Source organism: Cornus florida, unplaced genomic scaffold (genome assembly GCF_030987335.1).
Source record: "Cornus florida cultivar Cherokee Brave unplaced genomic scaffold, ASM3098733v1 CherokeeBrave_3.0.0_Hap2_Chr11, whole genome shotgun sequence".
NCBI lineage: Eukaryota > Viridiplantae > Streptophyta > Magnoliopsida > Cornales > Cornaceae > Cornus > Cornus florida.
The window spans coordinates 109,792,599-109,819,535 of NW_026775581.1; the positions used below are offsets into that span (position 1 = coordinate 109,792,599).

The 26,937-nt window shown below is 33.2% G+C and overlaps 3 protein-coding genes across 5 annotated transcripts; 2 read left to right on the forward strand and 1 right to left on the reverse strand.

The window, feature by feature from the left end:
- Nucleotides 1-8,839: 8,839 nt before the first annotated feature.
- On the forward strand, nucleotides 8,840-13,134 carry LOC132284815 (flavin-containing monooxygenase FMO GS-OX-like 9). Its single transcript, XM_059786945.1, has 7 exons — nucleotides 8,840-9,605; nucleotides 9,985-10,055; nucleotides 10,257-10,415; nucleotides 10,902-10,984; nucleotides 11,631-11,766; nucleotides 12,154-12,327; nucleotides 12,593-13,134. The coding sequence occupies exons 1-7, from the start codon at nucleotides 9,044-9,046 to the stop codon at nucleotides 12,788-12,790; spliced, it is 1,383 nt and encodes a 460-aa protein (XP_059642928.1). The 5' UTR covers nucleotides 8,840-9,043; the 3' UTR covers nucleotides 12,791-13,134.
- Nucleotides 13,135-14,332: 1,198 nt separating this feature from the next.
- Nucleotides 14,333-15,737, reverse strand: LOC132281834 (protein RESPONSE TO ABA AND SALT 1-like). The gene has a single exon (XM_059783498.1). It carries the CDS (start codon nucleotides 15,499-15,501, stop codon nucleotides 14,770-14,772), a length of 732 nt encoding a protein of 243 aa, XP_059639481.1. The 5' UTR covers nucleotides 15,502-15,737; the 3' UTR covers nucleotides 14,333-14,769.
- A 5,592-nt stretch (nucleotides 15,738-21,329) lies between these two features.
- On the forward strand, nucleotides 21,330-26,408 carry LOC132283185 (uncharacterized). Of its 3 annotated transcripts, XM_059785111.1 has the most exons (3): nucleotides 21,330-21,620; nucleotides 24,954-25,026; nucleotides 25,151-26,408. In XM_059785111.1, exon 3 carries the CDS (start codon nucleotides 25,276-25,278, stop codon nucleotides 26,083-26,085), a length of 810 nt encoding a protein of 269 aa, XP_059641094.1. In that variant the 5' UTR covers nucleotides 21,330-21,620; nucleotides 24,954-25,026; nucleotides 25,151-25,275; the 3' UTR covers nucleotides 26,086-26,408. The 3 variants fall into 3 exon arrangements, with proteins under 3 accessions (XP_059641094.1, XP_059641095.1, XP_059641093.1); XM_059785112.1 differs by lacking the exon at nucleotides 24,954-25,026 and having other exon boundaries at nucleotides 25,135-26,408; XM_059785110.1 differs by lacking the exon at nucleotides 24,954-25,026 and having other exon boundaries at nucleotides 21,331-21,620.
- Nucleotides 26,409-26,937: the final 529 nt, after the last annotated feature.

Below are 26,937 nucleotides of genomic sequence, written 5' to 3' on the forward strand. Positions count from 1 at the left end.
TCTCATATTTAAAAAAATAAAAAAAAAAAAGAAAATTATCTCTATATATTTCTACTAATAGTGTATTATCTCTGTTTAAGTTGATTGTTTTACATTTTCTAGTACTTAATGCCACTCATAAATTATAAAGTTTTAATATATATATATATATATATATTTATTTATTTTACTGGTCAATTGAAGATTAAAAAATATCTCAAAAAATATATTTGTTCTCATAGTTGTCAAATTAATGTACATCAAATATTATGGAATGAAAACCTTAGTTCTTCCTATAATTATATACAAAAATAAATAAATAAATAAAATAAAATAAAATTCCCTATTAAAATTTAATATAGTTATCATTTTTCATGAAATATATAATTAAAATTTTAATTTAAAGATACTTATTCATTATATATATATGTAATATACATTCAATTTTGTCAAATATATATATATATATATATATATATATATAACAACAAATGGGTGTTCAAACTTTACTGGAGAAAAAAACTTAACACTGCTCTCTACTCCTTAAATTTTAGCTCGCGCACACACACACACACACATATATATAATTTATTACATAGCAAAAAAAGGATGTTCAATTTTTTATTGAAAAAAAAAAATTAAAAAACAAAACAAATGGATGTTCAATCACTCCAACTTTAGGAGTATTTTTTGCACTTTATGGGTGGTGGGTGTTCTTTTTCATCATTTTACAAAATGACTTTTTAAAATAATAATAATAATAATAATGTATAAATTATCTCCAAAAGATATATAGTTGTAAATTAAAGTATGTATAATTACATATTTGACTTTTCATCATCACAATTAATGATATATAGATCGATATATAATATTATATGGTGCTAGCTATGGCTCATAGTATATAAAACTATTAATTTTCTTGTTGATTGAAAAAATCAAATGCTTATATTAATTACCAATTTGGTAAGTTACTTGCACACTATGTAATTTTTCTTATAATAAAATGTTTACAACAATGTAAATTTTTTAAAAATAATTATGTAATTGAATTATTTTTCATTGTGTATAATATATATGCAAAGAATACGCACAAATTTTTTTTAAAAAATGTATTTTTTGTCAAATACGTGTATTGTACAATTCTCTAAAAATATGAATAGTATTCGTTTAATTTAAAACTTGTACAAAATATAATTTTTTAATTATATATACGTGCATTTATTATATGCCGATAATACTTTTTTTTTAGTTCTATCATTCATTTTTCAATTGATTATATTCTCTTTTTTATATAATTTTTTAAATGAAAAAAATACTATTTGTGATATATTTGTGAACTTGCATCTTGAAACGTTTAGATGATGTATTGGTTTAGTATAATGGTTGTTGCTATTTGCATTTCTATAATATTAGATTTGGGTTCGAGCACAATGAAAACGTGGAAGAACCAAAGGTTTCAAGATGCAAGTTCACAAATAAATTAATTAAAACCAGAGGTGTTTAAAAAATAATAATAAAATAAAATCAGACCTTTTAATAAGGCACGTATGGTGGTCACATAAGGGACACTTAAAAGTGTTAGTCTTATTTGCAAATTTTCAATGGTATGCAGTAAATTATTTTGCCACAAGAGTAATGTGCAATTTTTTTATATTTCTATTCCCCCTCGTTCTCTCACACAATTTTTTAAACCCCTCTCTCAATTATCTTCTTCTATTTTGCATCTACTATCTCTTCTCTTTATGAGATTTTAATATTGTTCTGTAAGTAATAATGAAAAATCTTGTAAATAAAAGAATGATTGAGTTATAAAATGTAATTGATCTTGGTAATATGAAAAACATCAAAAAAAATAAAAATAAAATAAAATAAAGAATCATTCAATTCCTTCTATTCTACTTGTACGTGATGGTAATTTTTACCTTTCTTATGGACATGCTTTGGGGTGGTTTATTTTTTTTATTTTTTATTTTTTAATTAAAAAAATTAATTTAGTAGTGTCTTGAATCTTGAACTTCACCTTATTATTGATGCCTAAGCCCTCTTACAGTTAGTTATTTGCATTTAAGCCTTGCATATTAGATGTTATCCAAAGACATATTTTAACCCAAACCCAAAACAACCCATTGCTGCTATAGAATTTATACATTTAAGTGAAAGAGGGCCAACTAGTTTACGATATTTCCGTTAATAAACCTCCACAAGCTACTCAACACAACTTATACTTGAAAAAAACATGACTAAAAAAAAATTGTAAAAGGGTAGTTAAGGTATTATAAAATAAAGAATGATACATTAATGAATTTATGTACTTTTTGTCATTTTTTATAATAATAAAAAAAATGGTAAAATGCGACGAAAAGTAGAGTATCAATATCCCATTCTTTTTTTAAATTACAATATTAAAAGGACTGTATCTCCTAAAGTTTTATTCTAAATTTATAATAGTAAATTTTACTCAAATTTAAATAATTGAACGCAATGTTTTAATTGGGTGCAGTATAAAATTGTAGACATATTCAAGAACTTACTTTTTTTTATCCTGTATTCAAAAGATAAAAAAAAAAAAAAAAAAAAAAAATCTTGTATCCAATTCCAACCATATATGGAATGTAAGCATATCCCACATGAATAAATGACGTAGAATTATTAAGTTTTATAGTACGTATCTTTTTTATTAGTAGAGAAATAAATTGTGACATTGACAAGTGAAGAAATTTCGTGTGACTTTGCTATGGATGTTTGATTTGGAATTTTTATTCAATCCAAATATATACATATTGCGGTCGTTGATAGTTAAAATGAGACAATAAAGTTGAATTTTTTTTTTCAACTAGTCAATCCTTCAGTTGTCATATCTTATATATATATATATGATAAATCATACATATTTTATTTATATAAGAGCAAGTTTTGCATGACAAAATCATAGTATAAGCGGTGCAATCAATTATGTATGGGACTGCAACAATCAAGCAATCAATTATGTATGAGACTGCAACAATCATATAGAGCAGGATATTAGAGGTGTTTATTATAATTGGTTGGTTTTTCTTTTTTCTTTTTTTTTCCTTTTTTTTTTTTTTTTTTTTCTAACAGTGAGATATTAGAGAAAATTAAAAATGTTAGTATAAATTGTTTCTATATATCACCTGGTATTTCATATTAATAACAAAAAAATTATTGTATTGCAGATCATCGTTCTTATGCTCATCTAACAAAGATACAAATATATAAAATTATTTATACATCCACCTCATGTATAACTTCGTGATTGATGTTTCAACTCATGGTTATGGTGGTAACTAATTGGTTATGGTAGTCGCTAAAATGTTTATAAAAAATATATAAATGAATGTTGCAGATGTTTCAATTACTTTTCCCTTCATTTTTTAATTTTATTTTATATATTATGTTTAATTGAAAGTATTATATTTGGTATGCATGATGGATGCTTTATCACGCATGAGCGTGGTTCCAATTGTGTTTCAACCCTAAGTAACCCTTAACACAGACCTTTAGGCTTCAGCATAGTGTCTATTAGGATTACAAATGACCTAGTCAAGTTTTTGCAAACGGAGAATTTGAGCTGAACTTGAACATTACTTGTCAAGCTCGAGCTAGACTCGTTTAGTCAATTTCGAACCTGTTTTCAAATTCATTTATGAAGTTTGAACTTGAGATCAAGACTGATAAGAAAAATAATAATAATAATAATATATAAATAAAAACAATTCCTAATGAGTCAATTACACAAGTCTAATTGAGTTTGTTCACCAACAGTTGAACACAAATATGTTCATTGCCACATTCTCATGTTGTTTTCATTCATTTTTCATGTTTGAATGAACAACTCTTGCATGACAAATTTAAAGTTGCAGTCATGATATAAAAGGGAATGTTCTGTGATAATTATTTAAAAAATTGTACTATTCGTCCTTATATTAGGATAATAAAGTTTGTTTCTGATACTTTTAATAAATTTTAAGAGTAAATCTTTATTTGAGATATTAAAGAAAATTAAAAATATTAAATTAGCAATGTCGACTAAATTATGGTTCTTTCACTAGTTTAATTTTCAGGGTTGAGATGGGAAAATAAATTTGTATTTGTATGCCATCATCAAATTTAGAAAAAGCATACAATCTTGTGTTACCATGCATTCGAATCTTTCAAGTTTACAATTGTTTGAGATACTAAAGAAAATTAGCAATATCCCAATGAGTTTTTTATTTTTCTCAAAATAGTTTTAATAAATTTTAAGTGTGCAAGAGTCTTTATTTTTACATATTAGAGTAAATTAAAAATATTAACAATATCCCGTAGTCATACCTAGCCGGAATGAATTTTTTTTTTTTTGGGATTGTAACCCTCAAAACCTACTATACAATGGGTATAGGTGGATTGTAATGGTTAATTGGGTTGGTAGGAATTGCAACTTAGTTGAATCCTAAAAATAATTGTTAGCATTCAATTTTTTTAAGTTCGTTTGAGAAATAGTTCGTTTAAGTTCCGTTTTGAGTCACTCCTCTCTAATTTGCTAATTTAAAAAAAACAAAAAAAAAAAAAAAAAAAAACTATTGTCAAGATAATGCAAAGGTTAAACCAGTTGAATTGATAATTCAAATAATTGTGAAAAATATATTTGCTAAACAAAATCGTGTTATTTATTTTTTTATTTTTGTTATAATCCCAAATCCATGAGTATGATTGTATGAATAATGAATGTAGCCGTGAGATCGACAGGTACGAGTGTAGCTCTGTCCAACTTACTTTCTCTCCAATTTAGCTTTTTCTCTTCATTCAAGCTATAGTTTATCAGAAACCACCAGACACCATGAGCGATTCAATTGGGGACCCAGTTCAAGTCAAACTCTTATGAATCAAGTCATTCATAGATAGACCTTTTATTATAACTATACCACATATATAGGTTGAAATGATTGTTTAAACCTGGTTTATACGGCATGATAAATGATTATGCTTGCTACTTGAGATGTACTGAATGCAGAATGTTTGACCCAATTAACTAACAATAACACTAATTAAATCCTACTACGTGTGTCTCAATCAAAGATTATGATGCACAGCAAGTTAATTATTATTTATAATTTTATTCATTTATTTAATTTTTATTTTGTTTTTTTTAATATAAATAAGAACGTATTGCGCTTCTCTACACTTGAATCCTTAATTATTTATTTTTAAAAAAAACTAGAATTAAACTCTTAATTAGTGATAACACAGTGCAAATCCATGCCTTCCAAACAAATTTAAAAACTCATGCTTATATATATTACACACACAAATATAAGTTACATACTAGGTAGTAGTATCATGATTAACACAGTGAAATTGATACGTAACTTTGGATTATAAAAAAAAAAATGGGATTTACATTTTGGGTTGCTATATAAATTGAATGGTCAACTCAGTGTGGAAGCTAGGTTTTACAGATACTGGATGTCCCTCAGATAGAAGGTTTACTACATGCTATTGCACATTTGTAGAAGGAAATCTTGTTACATGGAAGGGTAAGAAGTAAACAGCAGTAGCTTGATTTAGTGCTGAAGCTGAGTACAGGGCAATAGCTCGTACTACTAGTGAATTGACATGGATACAATATTTTTTAGAGGAACTTGGGTTGACAATCAAAGCTCCTGTTCCATTGTTATGTGATAACCAAGCAATTGTTCACATTGCATTCAATACTATGTTTCATCAAGGAATACATCATTCGAGAAAAAATATCAAGTGGGAGCATTTGTACTCTATTTGTAAAGCTTGAAGTCAACTAGCTGATATGTTTACTAAAACGTTGAGTCATAATCGATTAAGAACTATCTATTTCAAGCTGAGATTTATATGATATATATTCTCCAGATGGTCCCTAATATTTTTAAAACCTCATTCAGTTAGGACCACCATCAATTTAGTTTGTCTTGCAAGCAAATATTCCATGTAATGAATGAATTTCATGTAGTACGTAACTAATTATATGAGAAGTATAGACTTGATATTTCAAAAATAATTAAAGAATAATTTCCCCTTGTACATTCATTCTTATATTACACTCCAAAAAGCAGAAAGAATAAGAGATTTATGGAGCCCTTTTTACTCAAACTTATTTGATAATTATATACATATATACATAGATATATATAAAATTAAATATATGCAAATTGCAATAAAGGGTATATTTCTTTTGTTTATGAATCATTTAGTTCAGTTGTTGTGATAAAGAAGCAACATGCATGAAAAGGAGGACAAGCTAGGAAGGGCATACTTGACCAAAGTTAAAAGTCAAATGATAACAGAGGTTGCTCTGAATAAACATGATCACTGTTCCATGATTGTACATGTTCCTCTGGATTGAAGAAGAGGCAATCCACTGTGGGGACCAAAGAGTAGGCAGAAACAATCATATTTTTCTATTCTTTCTTGTTGCTAATTAGTTTAGTAATCTACAATATGTACTCTAAAAATACTTCTCCTAATAATATAATTTTTTTAATTAAATTAAACTTAATTAGTCAATTTTTTCTAATAATTCTATTTTTTTTCTATAAATTATAAAATGCATTGTGATTATTACTGAACTGAAAAGCGCCAAGCATGACATTTTCGGTCATGGAACATGTGAACTTTTTTAAATTGAAAGTTTGAGGAAATAGTGCATATGGTTTGATTTACTTTGCTTTTAAGTAAGTTTTATGGACCATGCAATTGAATGTTCACATTCACTCCATATTAGTCCCAAAATGAATGGTGTTGAACCCTTGTTTTTCATGTTTTAGGACAACCCAACCATGGCCTTCCTGGACCCAAAAATAAAAACACACAAATACTTAAAAAAATATGGACTATAAGTCTCTCCAGTATACTATAACGTCCAGTTCGGTGCGAGTGAGTGATAGGAATCGACCCTCACTAATAATGAAGGGTTGTTACAGATGATCTTTACTGTTCATAAACGTTCAATTCGGTGCAAGTGATATGAATCAACCCTCAGGTCGTTACGAATGATCTCTACCGCTCGTAAATGTACTGACATTGAAAATAATTTTATTTTGAGAAACAGAAACTATCAAGAAAGTGGTTGGTAATCTAACTTTTATGACAAAATGTATGGTCATCTATTAGGATGTACCAAATCCTCATTCATTACTGTGGCCAACAAAAGATGCTCTCAGTAGCACCACCTTTTGTTGGAAAGGTATAATAGTGTAAAGGAATTTCATTGAGAACGAGATACAAAATGGTGAAATTGGATCAAATAGGTGGACCAGAAAAAAGGTAAAGGAGAGTACCAATACCTTTCTTTTCTTCCATGAATTTAGTTGAGTAGAGTAGAAAAAGGATGGAATTTACTTTACAGCAATGCTTGGTGGGAGGAAACAAAAATATTGGGAGGGGAGAGGAAAAAGAACACCTATATACTTCTCCATATAATGTGTGTGTGTGTGTATATATATACGAAAAAATTAATTTGAGAGACAAATTTTCAAAGGAAAAAGTTGAATTTCCTTCCTTTTCTTTACACTTTTGGAGGGATTGATTTAAGTGAACTTGAAGGATTCACTTTTCCTCTACTCGTTTTTTCATCAAATGAAGCAAAGCATAGTCAGAACTGCAGTAGTCCAAACCCCATTTTATAAAATAAAAAATAATAATAAAATTCGTTTCAATTACCAGATGGGCATTATAATGTTAGATTCACTAATGATCAAATTTTGGTGTATGATGAAAACAATTTAGTATAGGACGCATGGCCGTTGAGAGGAAAAGTCAATCTTGCTGGTGACCGACTAGAAGAGAATCTTTGCTAACCCACAAAAATGGTGTTGTTTTGACACACAAACACGGTCCAAACAATTTCAATGCAAGCAGGCTTGGGTAAATATTCCACATAAGAACTTATTGGAGAAACGGTAAGTTATTTGTCGGTAGGCTTTAGAAATTGTCCAATTTGACAAAATGAGTCGATCATAAATGTAGATTTCATAACATGTGGGCCCAATGGCTGGTAGAATTTGACCCTTATAAACCGGGTTAATGCAAATCAACAAAATCTGTCACAACCATCTAAATGTTACTGTATAACATTGCATATATTTACATACGTGTGTGTATGTATATGTGTATATATATATATTGCTCTACATATATAGAATTTAGGAAAAGGAAACAGAGAACATATGAACATGCAGTGTTAATGATAAAACTCATTGATATAAATATATTTTTTGTTTCTGAAATAACATATAATTAATATAACACGGATGGCATGGTAATTTAGAATAATTATGCAATTATATAACGAATAAAATTTTATTTAAAAGAAAAAAAGAAAATCTGATTTTCATTAACAATCTAAGTAAAGACAAAACGTGGAACAAAAATGAAAGACAACCCACCAAAGATCTCCTAATTAAACCAACAGATGATTAGAAATTTGAATAATTCAAACACTTGGAAACCTGTTATGCAACCTTTAAAAGCTGCCCTACCCAAGATGCCATCATCTTCAAGTCTATTAAACAGAACAATCCAAAAGACAAATGTGACCCCTACATATATGGATCTAACAATAATTTTATTAGTCTATTTTCCGAAAAAAAAATTAATAATTTTATTAGTCCCACTGCATATCTCACTTAAACTCACTTCTTTGGATCTATATATATATATATTTGTGGATCCCACTCCATGCAAATCGTGACCCTGAAGACCTCCAAAGACAGCTCACCAGTTGGCCCAGTTGCCCATGCTGTACGTTGTGGTCACAAACTCACCAAGGCATTAGAGGGCCTACTGATTTTTCATTATATTATATGCTCCAAATTAATGAAAACTCTCAAGTTTACAAGTCCAAAAACATATGTGATTTTAACGGTCACGTGTGTCCCCTAGCTAGCAAACCATCTCTATTTTACATAATTCATTTCCTTGATTTCTGTGATCCAACCAATTCAACTATAAAAACCCATCACCAACCTTCACATTTTTCACCTCCAAAACTATATACACAATCAGATCATCATCAGATTAATTAACCACCATGGTCTCGGAGAGGAACTGGTCCAAACACGTGTGCGTGATCGGAGCCGGTCCGTCGGGGCTGGTGGCCGCTAGGGAGCTGAGGAAGGAAGGTCACAGTGTGGTGGTTTTTGAACAAAACCATGATGTTGGAGGGCAATGGCTGTATGACCCTAAAGTGGAGGGTGAGGATAACCTAGGGAAGGGCACTACCCTAAAGGTCCACAGCAGTATATATGCCTCATTAAGGCTCACATCTCCTAGGGAGATCATGGGTTACACTGATTTTCCATTTTTGGTGAAGAAAGGTAGGGACATGAGGAGGTTTCCTGGACATAGGGAACTCCTACTGTACCTAAAGGACTTTTGTGAATGGTTTGGGTTGAGAGAGATGATAAGGTTTAACACTAGGGTGGAGTATGTGGGCATGTTGGATTATGCTGAATTTGGTAAAGATTTGAGATGGGTTGTTAAGAGTAGTAAAGATGATCAGAACAAGTCAGAGAAGGTGGTGGAGGAGGTTTTTGATGCAGTGGTGGTGGCCACTGGTCATTACTCTAAGCCTAGGTTGCCTGCCATCAAAGGTACATGAAAACTTCTCTCTTTCTATATATGCAAATGTATGTATATATTTACATTTCACATGTAGTCAAAAAGTTAAAGCTAGCAAGTCATTTCAATTATTATGAAAAGGGAAATTATTCATAAACTTCTTTCACACTCGATCATGTCGAGGATAAAACCATTTTGTTATTAAAATTTGTAAAGGACAATGTTAAGTGAATCTAACAATTAGATCTGTGAACCTATGCCAGATTTACAAAGTTCAAGAATTGAGCTTGTATGGTTGCGATTGTAATTAACAACAGAGCTCATATATATATATATATATATATATATCTCTTTTTTCATTGTACATGTATTTTGTTAATATATTCAAGATTTTTGGTTAATTTTATGAAGGAATGGATGCATGGAAAAGAAAGCAATTTCATAGCCACATTTACAGGATTCCTGATCCCTTTCGGAAAGAGGTAAGACCCAAAAGAAAAAGAAAAAAACTTTCTTTGTAGCAAAATTCTTGATGAATTGTTTATGTATAAGGATATATCATAAATTAAAGTTACTTTTGTTATTGACTACTTTCTTTCAAACACATAAAGTACTAGTCTTTATTTTGTTGAATTGAAAAATAATAATAATAATAATTGTTGAAGACTTAAAATAATGTACAGGTTGTGGTGGTGGTTGGAAATTCACTGAGTGGACAAGATATATCAATGGAGCTTGTGGATGTGGCAAAGGAAATACATCTTAGTTCCAAATCGCTTGACGTATCTGAGGGCTTGTCTAAAGTCATCTCCAAGTATGAAAACTTGCAACTTCGTCCACAGGTATCAATTATTGTTCACAATTTATGTACTTGATCATTAATTCTGAATATTATTTCTGGTTTTGGGCTCTCTGTTGTGATGGGCTTTACCTAATTCTGAATACTCTTTATGGTTTTGGGCTGTTCATTGCCCCGTCTTTTTCTACTTGGGCCCTCGGTCTCTCCCATTTAATAGGCCTTTTTAATTTTACAATATCAATAATACTTCAGAAAAAATAATATGAGATGTAAAAAAACTTTCAAAATTTGTGCATATTATTATTATTATTATTTTATTTTGTTTTAAGGTCATTTTAAGTATTTTAGTCTTCAAATTGAGAAATTATTCTTGCTTACTCAATTTGAAAAATGTAGGGAAGTATTTTAATCACTAGAGAGATTTTTGCACATTCTGTATATAAAAGGGAGATTTTTTTTGCACTTTATCCTTTAATAAAAATAATTGTTAATTTTAAGGTTAATGACATTGTATTGTTATGATTTGCAGATTGAGTCTCTACACGAAGATGGAAGGGTTTTATTCGTAGATGGCTCCTGGGTCATTGCAGACACCATTATATACTGCACAGGGTATGACACCATTCTAATTATTAGAGTAGTTTACCGGTGCCACCAGCCCATGAAAATATATCAAAATTTTACCAAAATGCAGAGCATATACCTTAATCATCTATTATTTAATATAAGTACATGTATATGTATACATACTGGTTGCGATAAAAGAATAAAAGCATAAATTAACAAGAATGAGGACACAAATTTAGTGTTTTAAGTATGGTTACTTTGGATAAAATAATGTTAAAGACAAATTCAGTGCCTTAAGTATGTCACTTTATACAAAATAATATCAAATGTTATGACAGTATTATTAAAGCACATAGATCTTCCAAATTTAAAGCAAATCCAATTCCTCACTATTTTCAGTTGATGAAATTAGTGAAATTCATTAGGGTCTAGTTTGATGGTTATATATATTGCTATCCAATTGGTTACAATGTATACATTTTTTCCTGTGTCAAAAGGTATATAGCCTGATTGGATCATCATGATTTCTGACCAAGGTGATCTTCTAAGGGACTGCATATTCTCATCATTAGTACAAAAATTGCTTGTACGCCATTCTTGAAGAATAATAAACCCTGATTTCATGAAGATTATATATATATATATATATATATATAATAAATTTGAATCAAAGTGGGCTATTTATGTACAGGTACTCATATTCATTCCCATTTCTTGACACCAAAGGAATAGTGGTAGTGGATGACGACAGAGTGGGACCTTTGTACGAGCACACTTTCCCTCCATCACTTGCTCCCTCTCTCTCCTTTGTAGGCATTCCTAGAAAGGTAATCATCTCTATCATTTTCTTTTCCAAAAGAACACTTCCTATATATACACACACATTTGAAATCTTTTTACCACATTTCAATATGAATTCTTTTTCCCAGTAATTAACATTTCAAATTATGTTCACATAGTTATATATAAAAAAAATTCTTTGGTAAGTAGAATCCTAAAGTTTCTTCTGATTAAGCTCATACATTTTTTCTCAATGGTTATCACTCTGCTCCCGCTTTTATATTCCGTACGGGCTCTCGCTTTCATTCTCATTATGTGTGACTTATATATTGTCGCTTTTGCACTTCTGCTCTTGAATTCGCTCTCACTCCGATTCTTACTCCCGCTTTATTTGACTTAGGTTTCTAATAGAAAAGATTTTGTGATGAATGCAGCTCATAGGTTTCCCTTTCTTTGAGTCGCAAGCAAAATGGATAGCTCAGTTACTGGCTGGGAAAAGAACATTGCCATCAAGGGATGACATGATGCAGTCCATCAAGGAGTTCTATCACTCAAGGGATCTTGATGGCATCCCAAAGCATAATACCCATGATATTGCAAATTTTGAGGTAAACAAATTTATTTACCCCTCATCTATATATGTTATTTAGATGATTGTTAACTAATCATGTATAATCACCGAAGACTTAATTCAAATCTTATTTTCTCGTTCTTCCAAATGAAGATGAACATTGAGAATTCGAGTCTCAATGGAACGATAATGTGTGTGGAAAAAAAAAAAAAAGTAACAAGGCTTTAGATTCCACACCTTAAGAAAGAAACAAGGCTTGAAGTCTAAGTTAGTGTTGATTATATAAAATGATTTGATTGCAGTACTGTGACATGTATGGAGATCACATTGGATTCCCACACCTCGAAGGATGGAGAAAAGATCTTTGCCTTTCTGCTTTAAGAAATGCAGATGTCAACTTGGACACATATCGTGATTTATACGATGATCAACAGGCTCTTCAACTGGCTCTTCAAAGCCCTCATTTCACTCAACTTGGACCTCAAGCTTTTACTGCGTGAAACAACCCCTTACAGTTGCCTCGTTTCACCATTACAGGTTACTATAAAGTTCAGAGCAAAAGAGTCTGAATTTTTTTTTGCTTTGTAAGTACAGTTTTAAGGGTAATTCACTTTTCAAACAAAGTGCTACTCATTTGGTTGGTAAGGCATGTTTTGGGTAGGGATCAGGGGAAGTACTTTTTTTGCTTTTGAAACGAAAGACGCCTTCGCTTTTAGAAGCAAGTCAAGTACTTCCACAATCATAATCAAATTGTCCCCATATTTTGAGTTGTGAGGAACAACTTTTAAGACTGATGTTTTCTATCTTTCAAATTTATTATTGAACAACATTATATTCTTGTCAACGATGTTTGGTTTGAAATGTTATCAAGCAAGATAAACATTTGCATTTGTGTCGTGAATCACATATAGTCATACCCGCTAAAACCATGTGAGAAAATATCATCTCTTTAGGAATAAAGTATACAATATTTCGATGGTACTGTATTTACATGTGTACCCGACGAATGGATCGTAAAAATTCTTAGAGCATTTGGGGTGCAGTTTAAAGTAGATAAGATTTCTGAAAAGTAGAGAGAGAGTATGAATTTAGTGACTCCCACCTGCTCCTATCTATTCTATTTACAGATATAGAATCATATGGATACGTTCTATTTTATTTTTATAATATTTTATGTGCTCCTGTCTCTTCTCTCCGTATCAATGTTTTTTTTTCTCTTTACCCAACAGCTATACCCTTTGCCTACACAATTCTCTCTATCTCATTTTTCAATTTTTCGGTGATTTGTTTTCATTCCTCAACAACTATTTTATCTCAATAATGGGCACTCATAAAAACTCTTAATTTGTTTTTTTCGGTCAAAAAAAGAAAATGGAAATTTTACTGACCACGGTTGGACTTGAGAAAATGACCCAATATGACCATCGACACAAAGGAACAGAACAGAAACAGAGCACCCAACCGCAGACAGGAACCGCAGACAGGGCAACACAAACATTCAAGACTGAAGAGCCACCTCGTAATGCACAAATCTAGCCCAATCCTGGGTTTTAATTCTGTAGAGCCTTGTGTGGGGACCCATCTCGAAAAGAGGCCACTCTTAATTTCTCAACTGATATTTGCCTCTAAAATTCATAGTGACATTGGGCTTTAAAAAAAAATTGGAACTGAAATATATTTTCCTGAAGGAAAATTCTTAAATGATCTGAATTTCATGTGGTCCAAACATCAGGATTATGTATCGCAGTGTCCGTGGCAACATAAGAAAAGCCCAAAAAACTTAGATTAAGCAAGTTCTTCAACTGGAACCTGTTCTTTAGTTTTTTCTTTTGCTGTTTCATGATTTGTTTGCCGCTGTGTATGACCATTTTTGGTTGCTTGTGTGTATGACCATTTTTGGCAGCGTTTGTAAATGCCGGTTGTTTTTCTTATTAATAAGAATACAAAAAAAATAAAGGTCCTCTGCACTCAACTTGAAACATGTGTGCGTATATATATATATATGAACTGCAAATATACTAGAATACTACTGATGGGCCTGGGCCTATTGAGGAGCCCAAAAAATTAGGCTGGATAAACACTGAACTCATAGAATACATTGATTGTGCCAATAGTTCACTATAATAAAAAATCGATCCTTCTTAAAATGAAACAAACAAACAAGAACCATATTATTAACTATTTCTAAAGAAACATTACATGATAGAGTGGCAAATTGTTCTCACGAACAATTTTTTTCCCAAGGTTCAAACAAACATAAGCAAACTCACAAAATTATTCATAACAGGACTTCAACAAAGCAGAGAAATGAGAGATCAGTCCATAGATAGTCTAACGTTTAAAAAAAAGCAAAAAAAAAAAAAAAACTGAATAAAAACTTATTAATAGGAAGTTTTCACCTAAAACTGACACGTACCCCTAATCATCCTTGAACCAGATCGAGTGTGATTGGATGAAGAAGCTAGAGATCGATGCATTATCACTCATTTGGAGCCTGTCGACTCTCAGTCTCAGCCTCTTTCTGCAACCCCCACCTTCTAATATTGAGCTGAAGCTGAGTGGCAGCAGCCAAGAACTTCACATTCTGAACCGGACTCAATATCCCCATCACCCCTTCCACCGTTGTCATCCTCAACCAATCCGCCCTCACCACCACCCCTTCCATCCTCTCCCTCAGCCTCTCCACCACCGTACCCAACTCCTCCCCCACTCCATCCCTCCCTCTCCTCCTCCCCCTCATCGCCTGAACCATTGGCAGAGCCGCCACGCTCATCTGAACTTCCTCCAACTGGTTCTCCAGATCAATCTTTTCCCTTTCCGTCTCTTCCACCAACTGATTCATCCTCTGACTCTGATCCTGACTCAACTCACCACCCACCGACCTCTCCACCAACCGGAAAGCCAGATCCGGCTTAAACCCGGAAATCCACAAGAGCGTCCTCTCATATGGAGTGAACCAAGGCGGAGATAACACGCCGAACGTGTTCCGGCTCACCTCTCTGAACTTTTCGTGATAGTATTGTTGGTAGTGAGACGACACTCGTGTAGTGAGGTCTCTGAAGTAGTCATTTCTAGACTCATGCAAGTTTTGCTGAGCCGTGACGAGTTCGTCAAGGAGGTGTTGTTGACGAACCAACCAGACTTCGAGAAAGGTCACGAATGGACCATCATTGTTACTGCAGCTTGTCTCTGCTGTACTCCTTCCTGGCATATTCAAGGCCTAGCTTGAAGAAGGGATATGAGACCACACATATGATTTGATATAAATAGTGTAAATAGTGGTGTTGTAAATTTGGTTTGCTTAATGGGGAAGTATTGAAATTGATTGGAGGAGTAGAAGGTGAGAAGGGGTTTGGCCGTTGGGAATCGTGGACATAATGGCGTCATATATGGGACTGAAGCGGCGCCACCCCCGCGGGGAAGCCCTGGGCGCGCGGTGGCAGTAGATGAGAGATTTTTTTAAGGTAGGGATAAATGGTGGTGCATGTGTGCCTCCTTTGATGGCACTTGCTACCACCGCCAAGTCACTGAACAGACACGTAGTGGTAATGGAGGGAGAGCCAAGTCCCGCTCAACAGACACGTACGTAATACGTAGTAATTAAGAAAGTGAGAAGAGAGAGACATTTGTTCGGTTGTTTTTGCCCTTAAGCATCATGTGACGTTTTCTAGACATTGGGAGTATCAATAAAATAAAAAGTGGGTACTAAATTTGTTGCATGATACTGAAAAGGAAAACAACCGCCGAAGCGGTTGCTTTGCTTTTACCAATTTTCATATCAAACGTAAGTCTCAGTCCTGAATAGCTAGTGCCTATTCTGAACAAAGAATTATCATAATTATCTGAGAACACGAAACCTCTTCATTAACTAAACTGAGTTCAAATTATTTATTTCATTACCATTAGAGACGAACAAACAATAAGTAAATGTACTTGAAAATATATTAGTTAAACATGTTGCTACTAAAAAAAGTTCAGGAAATATTAACTAAGCCATGCCTTGACATAAGCTTGGGGAAATCTAATAGTTTCTGAAATCCCAATTCATTGCAAGCAAAGTAATGCTACAGAGGATACAATTGATGTCAAATTTCGTTAATATCTTACGGAGTATTTTATAATTGAAGAAAGGGAAACGTCAAATTTCATCCATCTCTAAAATGGAAATTGAAGTATGAGAACTCGGTTACATCTATACTATCTATGAGTATAAGAACTTGTTGGAATTTTTATATATATATTTAAATAATAAAAATTATTTTATGGTCCTATGCATTATGTTTTTTTAAAGTAGAATTGTAATGTAATTATTGATACTTGATAGATTGGGTTGTACTTTCTAATTTGGTAGTCTAATTGGTAGTATGGTTTTTATACCGTTGGATTGTGATTTTCCAACTTATTTGATGTGATTTAATTATAACCATTTGAAACATGATTACATTTGAAAATTAATCTCATGAGGGCCTTTTAGAGAGTTTTCTTCTTGTTTGAGAGAGAGAGAGAGAGAGAGAGAGTCATATGATTATCAAGTCTATAGGTCTCTTGAATGATTATTCTTTTCTGAAGCTTTATTTAGTCACAACACATGTTGGACAAAAAATACTTATCTTTGAGTTATTTTTTTTTACTATCAATCAGTGTGGAAAAGGCAAATTGAAGGGTAGATTTTGTTGTCAATAAATTAACTGGACTAACAGGAACCAATCGGAAGAGCGAGGATGTGGTTAGCAGCTAAGCTGGTGGAGGTGAGTGAGAACCGGTTTGAGACTGATGATGAGATAGCAGTTGGGGTTTAGGCAAGTTATTCCAGGTGTAAACTTGCAATGTTTGGAAAAAGAACAAAAAAGAGAGACGCTTGATCAACCTCCTCCCCAAACTCCCTCAACAAAAGGAAAAGAAAGAAAACCCTCTAGAAGAAGAATAACACACACATAAATGTATGCATGTTCCAATTGGGGTTGTTGTACTACTGCATGGTTCTAGTCATGTGATTGCAGAAGTTGCCCAGCGGAGCTGGTCTTGGAACAGTCGAGCTAGTCTGTTTACGAACTGAAAGAACAACCAGGTCATTGATTGATTTCTCCTTCCTCAAATAATTCAATGGGGGCTTTATTTTGGTTTTTTAAACTTCAAAGAGGAAAAGGAAAGTAAAATACATACATACATGATTTTAACTGGGTTTTTCATTTCCCGAATGCAGAAGAGCCTACTGAAAGTGGATATCCGAAACAGGGCATCCATGTGCCACCTTACCCCCATACAAGCAGTTTTTCTAATGAGAATGTAAGAAAATGAACAAGTTATTTGTGTGTTTGTGTGTGTTTTTTTTTTTTTCTTCCCTTTACTTACTATAGTGCTGGTAGGACCGGCACTACACGGACGCACATGGCAAATCTCTAGCAATAAAATATATGTTTATTATATTAAAATTACATTTTATATGACAAATAAATGTTTTGTGGCTGTATATATTTTATTTATTTGTGTATATATGCAGATATGTATACAAAAACACTTTATTAATAACACTTCTTAGCCTTTTTTCCACTAGTGAACAGGTCCCCCGACATCGAAATAGCATATGTTAGCTTTATATGGTGCTTGTAACAACTGTAGTATTGTATATGGTATATGCTTGAAACCCCCCTAGAAAACACAAATACACGTTCTTTCTTTTCTTAAAATAAAAAAAAAAAAATAGAGAGAGAGATTAAAAAGGGATCTAATGGTGATGTGTTTATATGTCCATAAATCAGTCAAAATTCTCTTTAGGCCCAAGTTTAATGTCAACTTACTCTGTAACCATGCTATTTGTTTTCCTTCTTTAAGTGTACGTTATTTAAGTACTTTTTCAATCTTTCTGTTCTCTGTGCTCTGCGCAAGAATTGATGTAAACCTACTCTTTCTTGTTGATAAAAACCAAAGGGTGGTATGCCAGATAGGCACTGGTGGTTGATTCGGGCCCGTTTGCCACGCGAATCTTCAGTTTTACGCTCTGCGGTCAAGCCCCTTCATGTACCATGGACACCAAAAGCCAGTTTTTGTTTAGGATTTCCTACAACTGCGGAAGTTGAAGTGAAGGGAAGAAGCAAGGGAATAAGGCATTGTGTGCGGAATTTCATGTCAAACAAGCAATGGGCCTCTTTGGTATTAACTGTCAAAAGGAGTACACGAGGCCTATGAATTTCTTAGTGCCATTTTTGAGGGTACGATGGATTATTGTAACTAGCGGTGGTAAAATGGGTCAGGAACTATCAACCAGTCTATATTCGTCTGTTTTTTAATGATTATGGGTAACCACTTAATTTGAGGGTCAAGATGAGTTGGATATGGTTAATCATATTTAACCCATCACATAATAAACACACAACACACATCTATTCTATATTGCACTCAGCTCATTTCTCTCTCTCTCAAATTCTCTCGCTCATAACCCCCTCCCCTTTTCTCTCTCTCTCTCCCTCTCTCTCTCTCTCACTCACTCAATTTGTCTCTCATCAATCCCCGTCTCTAAGCTCCTCTCTCTAAGTTTCTTCTAAAAAAATAAATAATAAAAAAATTATTTTAAATATTTTAAAAAATTAAAAAATAATTATAAATAATTTTTAAAAAATAATTAAAAAATTAAAATAATAATTATAAATAATTTTTAAAAAATAAAAAAAATTCCATGGTCCATAACATTTGAGCATTTTAGAGAGAGAAAGTGAGAGACCGCTAACAATGGCAGCCAATTCCGGACGATTCTTCTTTCTCCTCACCCTTACATACCGTCGCTCTCTTCTTCACCCCCACCACTGTCGCCGAGATTTGATTCAAAGAGATCTGCTCCGATGACCAATCCACCATCCCCTTCGACGAATTCGGGTTCACCCACAACGATCGTCTTGACCTCAACGTCTCCCAAATCTCCCTCTCAAACCCTAACCCTCACATCCGCACCAACCCCGACAAGGTCGGCTTCTTCCTCTGCACCCGAGAATCCTGGATTCACGTTGTCGATCAACTCCAGGACGGCGAAATCGCTTGCCCTATCGATTCCGATGTCGTCAAACAACTCTTCGCATTCAACCAGCTCAACGGCACCCATCGAAGCAATATCAGCTTCAAAGTCATCGATTCGAATCAATTCTCTCTCGTTTTCACCAATTGCGTCCCCTTTCTCTCGTTTTTAAAAATAATTATTTATTTATTATATATATAGAACAGTGGTTACATATACAATTATATATGTGTGTGTGTGTGTGTGTGTGTGTGTGTGTGAGATTCTGAAATCTGGATGCATGATAAGGACAACTTGCTTTTGAAAACCCAACTTCAGAAACCCAATATATATATATATATATAAACCCAATCAATTTTAAAAAATAATTTTATATATTTATAAATGTCCGGCACTTTTTTAAAAAATTTAAAAATAATTAAAAATAATAATTAATGGATCTACGGTTCATAATGGATTGACCCTGTCCATTTTCAACTCGCCCATTTTTAACCGATTCTTAATAGATTAAATATGAATCTTGACCCAAGTTGACCCGTCTATTTTCAATACAACCCAAATCCGACCCAACCCGTCTATTTGCTACCCCTCATTATAACCTTTATATTATAGTTCCTATTCATTTCTTGTATATGCATATGATGGTTTCAGACATCATCTGTTCTCTTCAAGCTCTGCATTGATTCAGTTGTATGAAAATACATACACATCTTTCAACTTGTTTTTATAGGATGATGGCTTCATACCTGCAAGCTTCTGCCATATAAATTCTAGTCATTTGTATAATGTTCTGCCAGATGAAGTTTGGTTTGATCTGATGCAAGCAAAATAAGTTCCATTTCCCTCCACATGTAAATATATTAGGATAGTGAGGTTTCTCAAAGTGCTATTGTCAAAAACGTATGGTTGGTTTAAGCAGGATTATGGTCTATTTTTCAGTGAAACAAAGATGAGGTCATGTTGATTCTATAGGCGTGTGGACCGCTTTTTGTATATTATTCGTTTACTCGGCTTGATTACAGGTGGAATAAGCAAATATCAATCCAAAAAAAAAATTCCTTTGTTTTTGCTGGAAAATAATTCAGCAAGTAATACCAACAAAATTCAAGGGATTTTACTTTGATTGGTATTTTTTGATGAACACGCAAATAACAAATTAAAGTGATAATAGCAATCCCGAATTCAAATTTATTATATTTTGTCTTATGATTCATCTCTTTTGTTACGAAAATGGTACTGGTTTTGTACTAATTAACACATTATGAGGTGAAAACCTGTATTGGCTATAAGCCTAGTATTTATTTATTTATTTATTTATTTTTTTGGGATGCTTTGGATCCCCTATACTACAACTATTTTCCTCTATTATTATTGTTATGTTTTTTTAATGCCATGTATCTTTTCTAGAAGGAAAATGATTCTTGCACCGAACAGTTGCAATGAATTGTTAGACCTACTTTTTTAATTGGTCAATTATGCAATAAATAAGAAAGTAGAATCCTCCACTTAGTTGTATTTGGTATAAATAACTAATTAAAAATAATTCTGTTACACAATTCACTACAAGTATTCGATGTGACTATCACTACTCTTTTTAGAATTAGAGTTATTTTTAATTATTATTATTCTTTGTTCAACTAACTAAATAGCAACTAAACATTTAATTTCTTGAACAGTGTGTGTGGGTACGAACTAAGAAAAAAAAAAATAATGTTAACTAAACAGCAACTAAACTATCAATATAAAAACTATTTTAGACTAAAATTTGTGTAAAAAGTGTAGTTGTTTCATTGTTCAAAAAAAAGAAAAACAAAAACAAAACAAGTAGTTGTTTTTAATGTTCAAAAACAAACAAACAAACAAAAAAAAAACAAAACAAATAAAGAGTTGTTTTATAAATTAGAATGATCCAATTTCTCGAATCAGTAACAAAGAATCAAGCCCGTTGGATAAGCCCAATCCACAAAGTGAATACCATTATACTGAGGAAGTATATCATGAAGTGGATCTAATTTTTCTTCAGTGGATCTCACTCGACACTTACTTCGAGAGTTATGATTTGTGAAAGGATATTCATTTAAACAGATGAGATGAAAGAGCGTATGTCGGTATGGTAGACTTTGATGTAGCGAATCTCGATCTGCTCCATCCCACTTGGAGTTCGATCTCAGAGGTTCAAAGGAAGATGTTCGAAGGAAGATATTAGCCAGGCTTATATATATATATAGACACATATATATATATAGAAATATTTCGAGAGAGAGATAGAGAGATGAGCGGATCTATGCCTTGGGCACGCTCTCCAATATCGTGACAAGCAATTGGTAAGATGACCAATCGCCTTTGTTTTTCCATTTCTCATGTTGTGTAAACCATTATTTGTCGTCTTGGATAGTTTCCATAGATTGTGATTTGGTGCTTTTGGTTATCTGTGTTTGTTACTTGTATACGATTTGGCATCTATGAGGAAACTTTGTACTGATGAATTGCTGTTCATGGTCTTAGATCGAGAAGGAAATTTGGGTGCTTTTCTGTTAGCAATTTGGAAGTACTTTTGGCTTTTTAAGAGCAAAGACTTTGATTTTTGTTTCCATATGCAAGTGAAATTTTCTTTCAGAAGCAATAAAAGTACTTGCGAATTGCTGGGTATGAAGAGATACCTGAAACATGGGAATGGATTTTATTTATAATTCAACCCATTAACAAGATTTTTTTTTTTTAATATTTTTTTTCTGTTTTAAAAAAAAAAATTTGGTTTACTTGACCAGATTGCCAAGATAGAATAATATAATTGCAAATTAAGGAAGAACCCCAAATTTATCCCCAATTAGGTAATTTTGAAATAATGCATAGTTAAATTGAGTCTTCTGAGTACCTACTAAGAAAAAAAAAAAATTGAGTCTTCTGCTATCATGCATTTAAAAGTATTTTTACAAATTATCTCTTTATCTGTTTATACATGCTTAGGATTAAAATCCAACATGGTTTTTTGCCCTGTTGTAATCAGATTGAATCAATTTATCTACTTATCAAAGGGTAAAAAAAAACAATGGGAGGAATTATTATTATTATTATTATTATTTATTTTTTTATTTTTTTGTGGGACTTAATCAACTTCTTGTAGTCTTTTACATCTTATGTCAAATCATAGGCCAGTGAATATTTTCTGAGTCTCAACTCATGTTTTATTGCCGTGCTCCTGCATGTGTTCATTTTCAACTTAATCCAAAGTACCTCTTGTTGAGAAGTAATTAGCTTAACTTGCACATTATCAAAACTTTTAAGCGAGCTTTCGTTTCCTTGGGGTGCCATTACAGTCACTAAGTTTTTAATTCTTTTCTCTTTTTACCCATTCATCTCAACGATTTCATTTTAATTTATAATCTTTCTGTCTACATGTTTTTTCACTTTCCATTCCTCGCCCCCCTCCTTCCTTCATTCATGCTATCCTTTATGAATGCTATACTATTCAATCTCCCTACTCTTACGGATGGCACACACCGCAGTACCCCGGTTTAAACTGGTAAGTCATAGATCCAAGTTAGTGAACATTTCACATCTAATAAATCAGATTATGGTGCTAGGACAGAGAAAGAAGACTTCCCCAGAGCTGTGTCCATGGTGTTTGTGATGTCTAAATTTTTTATATATTTATTTATTTATATTGTTGTAGTGGTCACCATGTGCCTTCTAACAATATTTGTTCTCATGATCACACTACCATTTTAAGATTTTAAATCAGGTTCTCACTTGGTATAACCACTTGGAAAGTTGCTGCAGTAGGCAGCATATATGGCTTCAGTAATAGTTTGATGCTACAAAGACCCCGAGTTAGTTAAAACAACATTAAAGCCACTTGTGGTGTATGACAATCTTGTGAGAATTAAAGTACTGAAGTATTACTCAAATGTTTATATTACCAAATATTATTGTATATAAATAGAAAAACATATTTGAAAATGTTATATTAGTTTCATGTAAATTATGGCTTTAACTTTCAATTACATTCTCACATTTATTATGGTACATGCATTTGCCAGTGGCATCTTACATTCAGCAACCACCTGGCCTCAACTATTTTCCATTCATAGCTAAGAGTTGCACAATGTGAAGTGGTTTGAAATTGTCTCAGTTAGAAAGATCTAGAGGGGTTAAATAGGTCTAGTTTTGTTCTTTTTGCTTGTTTTTTAATTTATTTAAATAATTTATTATGCAACAAGCATGCAGACACAAAATAAAGGTGAAGAGAAGTATTCTTTCACCAAAAAATAGAGGTGATCATTGTAAACAAAATGAAGAGAGAATATAATGAAAGAGATGTTGCCCTTTGGGCTTTGTGTGCAATCAACTTATCATGATCTGTTTTTGACAGAATTAGATGTCTTTTTTTCAACTAGCTCGTGCTAAGAGTATGATTCAGTCACTGCTCTGATCGCTTTGGATAACCTTTGTACAGGTGCTTGATACCAACGATAAGTAGATAACACACACAACTATCACTCACGTGTAAAAGTGTGTGTATAAATTCAAAGAAAGACAGAAAATTTTCAGCAATTTTCTTCAGAATTTTTTCTCTCTGAAAAGATCTCTGCAAAATCTGATCTCTATCTGTCAATGAAACAATAGGTGAGCTTGTAAACCAAGAGTCTTCGTTTTTAAGTTCAAAAATTCTCTGAAAAACATTAGAAAACATTTCTTAGAGAATGTGTTTGAGACATTGAGTTTAGACATATATCAGATAAGTATCAAGGACCAATTTGAACAGAAACTAGTTGGACCGACGCATGCGCATTTGACACATGCATTCTCTGCAACAAGTTGGACTGGTGCATGTCATAAGTTAGACTGGTGCAACTGCCTTTTGGATTTGAAAACCGTTTGGGACAAACACAAGTTAGTTCGGTGCATGCACAAGGTTCCTACAAATCCAGAATGGATGCAATTCCAAAATTGGACCAGTGCAAGTGTTGATTGTTCAAATACACCATTAAACACTTTTCAACTTTCATAAAACAATTCGATAATTTTAAATTAAACATTAAACTTGAGGTGTCCCCACACCACTCAATTCACCAGGTCCTAGAGTGTTCATGTTGATGAAGCTTCTATTCCTTGATGATTTGCCCCTTTGATCTTGACACTCTCAATAAAAGACTCAGAAGTAAATTTACAACTCGGTCATGGTTCTGGTTCAAAATTTGTCAGTTGCAAATACGGTGTATAGGATCACTTGAAGTCTCTCTTTTAACCCACATATGGTATTGAAATCTATGTTTTGTCTCATCGGCATATCCCAGTGTTATCTGTGTTTTGCTCATCGGCATATCCTAGTGTTGCAAGCTTTAGATAGCTGAAGTAACATTTGGCTATGATGCTTTCATATGCAATCCATCAAGGCTCTTGGGGGCTGCTAAGCCTGTAGTTTTATCATTTTCCACATTTGAGTATGAATAGGGAACTTCAGATTCTTTTTATTGGCATATCCCAATTTTGCAATCTTTAGATAACCAAGGCATTACTTGGTTGTGATGCTTTATATTCAAAATGGGTCAAGGTTTCTGGGAGTAGCTAAGCATGTATTTATGTAATTTTCCACGTTTGATTCTTTTATATAGAGGAGTATGCAGTATTGATGCTATATGAACTCTTTGTTGTAGCTTTTGTCGGAAAGGAAGTTTCGGATCTTAGCTTGTTGACATCTCTAGCAAGTTCTAAATTGCAATTCCAAAAGTATTTTTCCAAACCGCATCATGTTACCAGAATCTTAATTTTTTTTTTAATTTTTTGCAAAATAAAGTATACCATTAAGTTGCAAGACTAGTAAGATATTTCTTATAGTTGTCCAATCTTGCAGGTTGACTTAGAGAAAGAGATGCTATTTACAGTTGCACCTAGGTAGAAAACTCCTCCAGAACTTTTCATAGCCAAGCGTACTTGAACAGGTACCCTTTGGTGGAGAATTTTTTTTTCACGATCACAATGTGGAGTTTTGCTTCAAATTCCATTGGTGGAACCACTGGAATGAAGAATGACCATCTAAAGCCAAGTCGAGCTCCTTCAGAGTGCTCTGACGATGAAATTTCTGTGAACAACAGTGGAGTGGAAGGGCTGGAATGTCCAATATGCTGGGAATCATTCAACATTGTAGAAAATGTGCCCTACGTTTTATGGTGTGGCCATACCCTATGTAAGAATTGTGTTTTGGGACTGCAATGGGCTGTCATAAAGTTGCCAACCCTACCAATTCAGCTTCCCTTTTTCATTTCTTGTCCATGGTGCAACCTCTTATCCTTCCGATTGGTCTACAAGGGGAATCTCAAGTTCCCCCGCAGGAACTTCTTCCTCCTCTGGATGGTTGAAAGCATGAATGGTGATAGGGTAAAATCTCATTCGTCCTTCTGTGGGGATCACCAACCAGTTTTGTCTTCAAACAGAAGCTTAGCCATGGGAAGTCAAGCTAACCAAGTAAACAACAGCCGTGCCCCATCTTTTCATCTCTCGGAACAAATGAATTCCAACAATGATGACGGTCGCCTTGTTGGTAGCTTCCTCAATCCAGAAAGACTTCAGTTTTCTCTTCGTAAGTCCTTGGTTTTCTTTGTTCACTTGACAGCTAAGTTTCCCTTGGTCATCATATTTCTTCTTGTAGTTTTGTACGCAATACCAGCCAGTGCAGCCATCTTGGCCCTGTACATTCTCATCACTATCTTGTTTGCTGTCCCATCTTTTCTAGTACTATATTTCGCGTACCCCAGTTTGGATTGGCTGGTTAGGGAAATCATCACTTGAATTGCGATTTGTTCTGATTATGTATATCATAGTATTCGTATCATGACAAAAATCCTTTTTGGGTCTGTTAATGTGCAATTTGTCGACCTTCCCCTTTTTTCGAACTTGATACTCTTGATTTGTTCTATGGAGTCACCATCCTTTGATTGAAACATTCCATATTCAGAATCAAATCAAATATCTTCGCGTATGGTTGCCTTGATGTTAGTGAATGTGTCAATTAGTTTCAGAAATGGCTTCTGTATCTGAATCCTACAATTGATTGTCGAGATTTGTGTTTTGTAAGATATAATACATCCTTTCATGTTTCTTTCTCTTAACAACATACTGATAGGTTGTATTGTTCTGGCACCATGTCTTCTTGATAAGAGTGAAACTTGGCAATATCCATGCAAGTGGTATCATTGTGGTGTACTGCTGCCTCAGTGTCCAACTTGACAGCCATCGAACAAGATGGTTTTGTACCTGCCTATCAAGAGGCCCGTCCTGCCTCTCAATTATTGAATTTAGTTAGGAAAAATCTTTTGTTTTCAAGCAGCTGGAATAAGAAATGAGGAGCCACATCATTTGAGATGAGATGCTAATTGGATCCTCATTTTTTTCTAATGGGGAAGAGGACTGAAACATGTCGTAGAAAGACTCTACTGAGACGAAGATGGGCAGTCAAGAATCTAAAAGAGTTAGGATGAGCAATTGGTCAGATCTAGTATGGATTGTGCATGGATGGCGGTCGGAGTTGGTGGCCCTCTTAGGGTTCTCTCATCTGCTTGGGGTGGGAAGACTTCGGTGGGGGAGAGTTTAGAACATGCATCCAACGATTTTCATGTAGTTGAGTGCATGTGGGACTCGTCC

Excerpts from the sequence above, each read along its gene's own strand:
- LOC132281834 (XM_059783498.1), bottom strand. The coding sequence starts at position 15,501 with ATGCCAGGAAGGAGTACAGCAGAGACAAGCTGCAGTAACAATGATGGT.
- LOC132283185 (XM_059785111.1), top strand. The coding sequence starts at position 25,276 with ATGTGGAGTTTTGCTTCAAATTCCATTGGTGGAACCACTGGAATGAAG.
- LOC132284815 (XM_059786945.1), top strand. The coding sequence starts at position 9,044 with ATGGTCTCGGAGAGGAACTGGTCCAAACACGTGTGCGTGATCGGAGCC. Across the intron at positions 9,606-9,984 it reads TAGGTTGCCTGCCATCAAAG|GAATGGATGCATGGAAAAGA; the intron begins GTACATGAAAAC and ends AATTTTATGAAG. Across the intron at positions 10,985-11,630 it reads ACCATTATATACTGCACAGG|GTACTCATATTCATTCCCAT; the intron begins GTATGACACCAT and ends ATTTATGTACAG.